The 7,208-nt window shown below is 36.9% G+C and overlaps 2 protein-coding genes across 2 annotated transcripts; both read right to left on the minus strand.

Moving 5' to 3' along the window:
- Nucleotides 1-949: 949 nt before the first annotated feature.
- Nucleotides 950-2,824, minus strand: LOC107426414 (probable inactive patatin-like protein 9). The gene is made up of 2 exons (XM_016036603.4): nt 1,520-2,824; nt 950-1,348 (listed from the first exon to the last, which is right to left on the minus strand). The coding sequence occupies exons 1-2, from the start codon at nt 2,444-2,446 to the stop codon at nt 1,109-1,111; spliced, it is 1,167 nt and encodes a 388-aa protein (XP_015892089.2). The 5' UTR covers nt 2,447-2,824; the 3' UTR covers nt 950-1,108.
- A 2,080-nt stretch (nt 2,825-4,904) lies between these two features.
- On the minus strand, nt 4,905-6,940 carry LOC132805406 (blue copper protein-like). The gene is made up of 2 exons (XM_060820328.1): nt 6,772-6,940; nt 4,905-5,770 (listed from the first exon to the last, which is right to left on the minus strand). The coding sequence occupies exons 1-2, from the start codon at nt 6,938-6,940 to the stop codon at nt 5,133-5,135; spliced, it is 807 nt and encodes a 268-aa protein (XP_060676311.1). The 3' UTR covers nt 4,905-5,132.
- Between the last annotated feature and the right edge of the window lie 268 nt (nt 6,941-7,208).

Consider the following 7,208-nt stretch of genomic DNA (forward strand, 5'->3'; position numbering starts at 1 on the left):
AGCATACTATAAATGAAAACCAAAAAAATAAGGGTTTTTTTTTTTTGTATTTTGATTTTTTTGATATATATTGATAATTTTTTATAAAAAAAAGCCGTAAAAGAATTAATTGAAAGGAAAAATGGTTTTTTTTTTTTTTTTTTTTTTGAAAAGAGGTTTGTTACATTATAAAATATTTTTCACACCTAATAACAGGATATGATTCTTTTTCTTTGGTCCAGGGCGGGGACACTGCTGTGTTCGTCCGCTGCTATAAAATTTGGAAAAAGAGATTGCAGGGGTTGCCCCATATATATTATGCAGTTTCTACTTTCATTCGGGTTCTCAGTTCTGTGCATACCATGTGTATTTCATGCAAAATGTGGAGGATATTGGGGGCCCATTTTTTATTTTACCTCAGCGATGTGATTTTTTTTTTTTTGGGTAATTACCTCTGCAATGTGATTGTTACCCTCAATTTACAAAATATCTTACACATATATACTTTAATTGTTATCATATTCTACAGAGCGGATAACAAGTTATTACTTTTTACTATTTAGAATATTAAATTTTCTAGGTGCGAATTCACAGCTCATTCTTTACAGATTCCATAGAGTAGTGCAATAAAAGCTTCGTAAATTAAATGTACAAATTTATTTTTAACTTTGGAAATAGAAAGACATATGTTGTGTGTCAAATATAGGATATGTATTCCTATTAACATATAAATGTTTGCCATATAAGCATGTCTTTGAATGCAATATTTTCATATATTGTTTTCTGCTATACGCATAGAGGGTTGGAGGACCATTTTGTTAATTGTTTGTTGTTATGAACAACGTTAGACAAAATGTGAAGTTTTCAAGAATTGAAAGACGGTTAAGTCTACAGTTCACCCTTTATCAAAAAATAATTAAAAATACAGCCTCGATTTTTGTTAGTTAATTAATTCAATTACACGTGATCGAAAGAAAAAGAGAAAAAAGAGCTGAACAAGTTATTATTAAGAAGCTATTTTAACTCGGAAACAGAGACGGTTAAAAGCGAACCTGAGGTTGGTTACAAAGGTTAAAAAAAAAAATATATTTATATAACAAAGAAAAATAATAAAAAAGAAGTGAAAAAGCTAACGCCCGTCAGCGAGTGGGCTAACGGCAGATTCCTTGCAGGGACTGGATGGCAGACTGGTCTTTCCCGAAGCCACGAGGCGTTGTGCAAAGCCTTCGATTAACTGGCCGTTAGTCTCCGTCAGCAACCGTTTCCCGCCAAACGGTAACGACTCCACACCTCTCTCTTTCAGCACACCCACCACCTCATCTTCCTTCTTTCTCGGCCCCACCACTCCATCGCCCCCCAGTCCGTTCGCCTGTACATTACGAAACTTCCGTTATTCACTCCGTCAAAAACTGACTCGTAGTAAAAATTGGGGGGGGAAAAAAAAAGAACAATTTACTAACCCTACTTTCTCACATTTTCTATGCAAACAAACAGACACCTGCCTTGATTGAAGCAAAGCCAAATAGTTTAGTAAGTCTACCTGAATCCTGACGTAGTCCGTACGGTTCCAACAGAAGGCGTTCCCCAACATCTGGTCAATGGTCTCGGAAACTCCATCAAGTACAATATCAACAATTGAAGACGTGGAGCTCCGGCCGTCATGACGGACTTTCCTTCCACTGATAAGTGGACCGTTACCCAGTGAAAGGACTAACAGATCCTCAACGCCGTTAACTGACGGAAAGTCCCGCTTGTTGTGCAGTACATGCGTTACCGCCGCAGCCGTCGGGTTGTTCATCACCAGGCCACCGTCCACGGCGCAGCACGTGGTCTTTCCGTTCACGGAGCTTAGGCTAAACGGCTTGAAGAGGCTCGGCGTTGCTGAGGTGGCTCGGCAGACTTTCCACAGGTCGAAGTCGAAACTCTGCGACTCGGATGCGTCGGCTCGGGAGAACACGAACGGTGCCGAGCTTCGCAGGTCGAAGCAGGGGACCAGGAGAGGCTTACACGTGTCTTTAAGCGTCAATACCTTCCCATCCTCTCTCGTGAACAGCTCCTTAAGAACCTTTTCCATACTCTTGTCGGAGTATCTCCGACACCGGTGGAGAACTCCGGCGAACTTGACCTTGAAAAATTCCGACTGTTTCTCCGTGAGAGCGCTGACAGCGTCTCTGGCGGTGAATAGAGGACGGCCGGAGGCGTCGGCGGCGGCCAGCATGGCAGCGAGGATAGCTCCAACGCCGGTCCCCGTAATGAGGTCAAAGAAATCGGCTATTTGGGCAAGGGGATCGCCGGTCTTGAGGCGGATCTGGTCTTCGAGGTGTACCAGTGCGGCGCCAGCGACAATGCAGGTGGTTCCTCCGCCGTCAATGCTTAGAATCCGAGTCTTCTTGGTCGTTTCACAGTGAGAGAGCCATTTCTGCTCCAGTTTGGTGAAGATCTCCAGAGTGACCTTACTCAGCTCCATATCACTCTCTCTTTCTCTCCCTTCTCCTTCTAGTTGTGTATAATAAGTATACAGAGATTGTTTCAGAAAGAGTTATTAAGAAGAAACGTGAATAGAAATTCTGAAAGCATAAGTGAATGTTAATAAGAGCGACAGAAGTGTGTGTAAGATGGAAACGGAAAAAAAGCAAAGAATTATTCACGCTTTGTTGCTGAGAAGCGTTAATGAACGGAAATGCTAACTAGGCTCCCTTTCTCTCACTCTAAAAAAACCACCCACTTTCTCTCTCTAAAATACACTCGCTTTTCTGTTTTCCACTGTATATCTCCGAGTGCTCTCTGAGTAGTTGAAACTAAAAAAAACTACAGAGCGAGTGAAATGGTGTGCTCCCTACGGATGTAGCTATAGTTATATATATACTTCCCCTGCCCCTTCCTTCTCTTGTCCCCTTTTTTTTATTTTTTAACTTTGGGTTTTTTTTTTTTTTTTTTAATTATTATTTTTTCATCCTTAGACTGTCCTTGCACGTGCAACTGCGCGTGTAGTTTTCGGGTAACGGGAAGCGTTAATCTCGGCTTCTTAGCCGGCTCGGCTGGCGCTCATTTATTCACCGTCAATCTGTTGGTCTACTCACTAATACTGATAATGATAATAATAATATTATTATTGTTATTAATTAAATCATCTTGTTTTCCGTTCGGTAACAGTGAGGAAGGTGACTGGAAATTAAGTAAACGTGAAACTTGAAACACCTAGGAAGGAAGTATTTAAGGCATAGGCCTATTTCCCCACTTCTTTCCCCCTAAAATAATAATCAGAATTTCAACCCCAAAAATTGGAAATCGTAAAATTTGGATAAGGGGATGAATATGGGGATTGTAATTTCCCACTCCAGGACAAGGGAAAAAGGGGTTGAAGTTGATTTGGGCCTTGTAAAGGGAACTTATTTTGGTAAAGAGGGCCAAGTCAGAATGTGTAGGACACAATAAGCATTTTGGTTATACATCTTTGTCAATTAATGTTTAGAAGAACTTTGCGCGTTAAAAGAAAAAAAAAGAAAAAAAAAAGTGCAGAACGGCAGCTTTCATCTTCATAATAAGGCTACTGATCTCAAAAATGGCATCTGGATTCTTGTTTTTACCTTTATTCAAACGCTTGATGTGCAACATGGAAGTTCAATGCTAAGGTTTTGTTTGGATGGCAAAATCCGACACTGCCAAACTTCTGAGTGATTTTGTATAACAAAGATAAAACGGGGTTCAACGTAAGTGGTTGATGGAAACAAGATCTGAATTTGGGGGGCTAGATTAAAATTGGGGAGCTAAGAAATGAAAACCCACTTGCAAAAATTATAAAATAATAATACATCGAATAAAAATGACAACAGGGTATGATGTCAAATTTAAAGCTAGGGAGGGGGATGGGCTACATGTATCATATATCAATGTCATGGAAGATACTCCATTATTACTTACTGGCCTTGAAAATACGTACCTCTTAATCAGGATGGACAAACCAATTTCTAGATGATAAACATTTTTTGGTTTTTCTTTTAATTCGACGACAAGCCACTTATTATTCAAGAAGAATACTATGTGCCTCTCCATCGATCATATTCAATACTAGATACTATGAACTTCTGTTTCAGTTTAAATCCTTGGATTGGATTCTCTTATTAACTGCTTCCACCTAGTAATTCCTTTGTGGTTATACAAGTCTTCCTGTTGTGAATGGAAAAAACAAAGTTTTCTTTCTTTTTATTTTTTTTTTATTTTTTACCCAAAAGAATAAGAAAAACGAGAGAGACAGAGAAAAGGACAAGTACAAAATCTTACAGCTGCCAAAGGGTGTATCTTAAATCAGATATGACGGACAATTAGAAAATCTCATGATCTCTATTTTTTTTTTTTTTGGGTTTGCAGATCCCTTATTTCTCTTTATGTTTTTGAGTGCAATACAATATTATACACACAGATTAGTGATTATGCTTATGTGATTAATTATGGAAACAAAAACATAGTTATAGAAGCGTGTTGTGAATAATTATGGGAACGAACTAGGATTTATAACCCTCTTTTCCTTGGAAAATTGGCATTCAGCTCAATACCAACTAAAAACACTCTGTCGCATCACAAGGTATACATGATATGATATAACTACAACAAATGTTCTATAATAAAGGCCCAGCTCAACTCCTTGATTGTCGTATAAATGATATGAAAGAAAGTCTGGTGATAGCATTCATGTCAAAATCTGAAGGTAGCTAGCTGTGAGATTTTCCATCATGCTCATTTCTCCAAATCATCCGGGAATGGAAAACTCTCAGGTTTCTTTCAAACTTGGGTCAGCCTGATGGGTTAAAATTGGGTTTTGTATGAAGCTGGGCCCAAACTTAAGCAAGCCCATTATAAATTCTTGTATATATATATATTTATCATGGAAATTCTCGTATTTAATTTAAAAATAAATCCATGTTATAAATGAACAACCTTCAGCAAAAAACACTGAGAAGAAATAATAGTAAGAATAATAATAATAAATTTGTTCATTAAACAGCCACGATCATTCCAATTGAATAGGAATCATTTTATGTAGGCCTTATTGGTTAAAACTAAAACTCGCTATAATCAAATATTTTGTCCTCTAATTACTAAGAATCAAAACCAAACCAAAATGTTAATAAACAACAACATAGAATGAAGGGAAATTAAGCTAAAATTGCTGCAACAACCAGAACGGCCATGAAAAGGTGCAAATCCACCTTGGAAGAAAGAATGGATGGAGCAGCGCTCTTTTTCTTATCAGATGGGGTAGGAGCAGGTGATGATGAAACAGTGAATTCTGGATCATCTGGAGCACCGTTGATGGATGGGGTAGGGGCGGTTGGGGCAATGGACGGTGGATATGCAGTAGGAGATGGTGGTGATGAAATAGTGGATTTTGGAGGTGGAGCACCACCCTGGATGGATGGGGTAGGTGAGGTTGGGGCAATGGACGGTGGTGATGAAATAGTGGATTTTGGAGGCGGAGCACCACCCTTGATGGATGGGGTAGGGGAGGATGGGGCACTGGACGGTGGAGATGCAGTGGGAGATGTTTTTGATGAAGTTGGGGTTGGTGATGGAGATCGAATATCAGACTTGGGTGGGACTCTGATATCGACCTTTTGTCCAGCTTGGCAGTGGCCAGGGACGCTGCAGACGAAGTATAGGTGACCAGGGTTTTTGATAACTATGGCATCGTTTCCTGTTTGGCTGATGAAGGTTGAATTTGATGTGTTGCATGACTTGTAATCTTTATGTGTTACTCGAACCACATTGTTCACTTGGGGATCGTACTCAAAATCTGATTTCCACGTCAGAAATTAATTAATTACGTGGCAAAAACATAACTAACAATTTTAAAATGAATATATGCAAATGTAACATAGGTCTACTTAGAATCTTTAAAACGTGTGTGGAAAATTATGTGTGAATGTAAGGCATAAAATGAATATGTGATAGGTATATATATATACAGTTCGTCTATAGTGCGGACGATTTTTATGCGTATCACAGTATTGGTGACGGTTTTTTATAATATTGATGATGATTTTTTAAAAAACCATCATTAATACTATAAAAAATCGTCACTAGTACTGCAGTTCTCATACGGAAAATTTCCATATATATATATATATATATCTACTTAGAATCTCTAAAACAAATGAGGCAATCTCTACATGTAAGGCAATCTCTTCAAATGGCTATATTTAATTATATATGGATCGGGAAAATATTGATACTGTCCCATTTTTTTTGTTTTTATTTTTTATTTTTTACTTTGATCAGTGGACATATATATCTATTTTATAGGAAATCGAGGAATTGTATATTTAAATCATGTTTAATGCATATCTTTTTTTTTTTTTTTCTATTACTTCCCTTATTAAATTAAAGGTTTCGGAAATTTTTACGAACAAATAATTTTGGATTATTATCAAGCAATCAATATCTTCAATTTTTCCCAAACTAATATTCACGAAGAACGATTGTATATCTATTTTATAGGAAATCAAGAAATTGTATATTTAAATCATGTTTAAGGTATATCTTATTTTTTTTCTATTACTTCTTTTATTAAATTAAAGGATTCGGAAATTTTTGCAAACAAATAATTTTGAAATGCCCATTGTACACACATAAATAAAAACCAGTATTTTTCAAAAGAAAGTCAGTATAAACCATTTGAGAAGATAAAAGAAAGACGTTAGACACATCTTTCATTTTCTAACAAAATACAAACAGAATATAAAACGCACATAAAGCAAAAACATAGATGCATGGTAACAACGATGAAAAACTTACTAAGAACGTCCCCGACTTGAAATTGCTTAGTGGAAGCCCAGGTCTTATAATCAACGCTGCCTTTGCTAGTCCAGCCTTGAGAGTCACCCACCTTATAAAAAGCACCAAAACAGGACCCGCAAAATGACAATAGAAGCACCAAAATCATTGAATTCGAAGAAAAACCCATGGCTAGCACACGGATTTTTTTAATTTTATTTAAGCTAATGAAATGTATGATAATAAAATTCCATACAAGTTCGTTTATATATACTGTAACGATGATATTATTTAAAGAAACAAAATATTTTTATGGCATAAAATATTCACTTTCTTAATTAACTTTCTGACAGTATTAAAATATCTGGTAATTTAAAAAAAATAAAAAAAATCAGAAACACTATTAGAACTGTCCATCTATATTAACAAGTCCACTTTGTTTAATCTGTCCATTTATG

The sequence above is a fragment of the Ziziphus jujuba genome, chromosome 9 (genome assembly GCF_031755915.1).
Source record: "Ziziphus jujuba cultivar Dongzao chromosome 9, ASM3175591v1".
NCBI lineage: Eukaryota > Viridiplantae > Streptophyta > Magnoliopsida > Rosales > Rhamnaceae > Ziziphus > Ziziphus jujuba.

Excerpts from the sequence above, each read along its gene's own strand:
- LOC107426414 (XM_016036603.4), bottom strand. The coding sequence starts at position 2,446 with ATGGAGCTGAGTAAGGTCACTCTGGAGATCTTCACCAAACTGGAGCAG. Across the intron at positions 1,349-1,519 it reads CGGACTACGTCAGGATTCAG|GCGAACGGACTGGGGGGCGA; the intron begins GTAGACTTACTA and ends CGTAATGTACAG.
- LOC132805406 (XM_060820328.1), bottom strand. The coding sequence starts at position 6,940 with ATGGGTTTTTCTTCGAATTCAATGATTTTGGTGCTTCTATTGTCATTT. Across the intron at positions 5,771-6,771 it reads TCAAGTCGGGGACGTTCTTA|ATTTTGAGTACGATCCCCAA; the intron begins GTAAGTTTTTCA and ends CGTGGAAATCAG.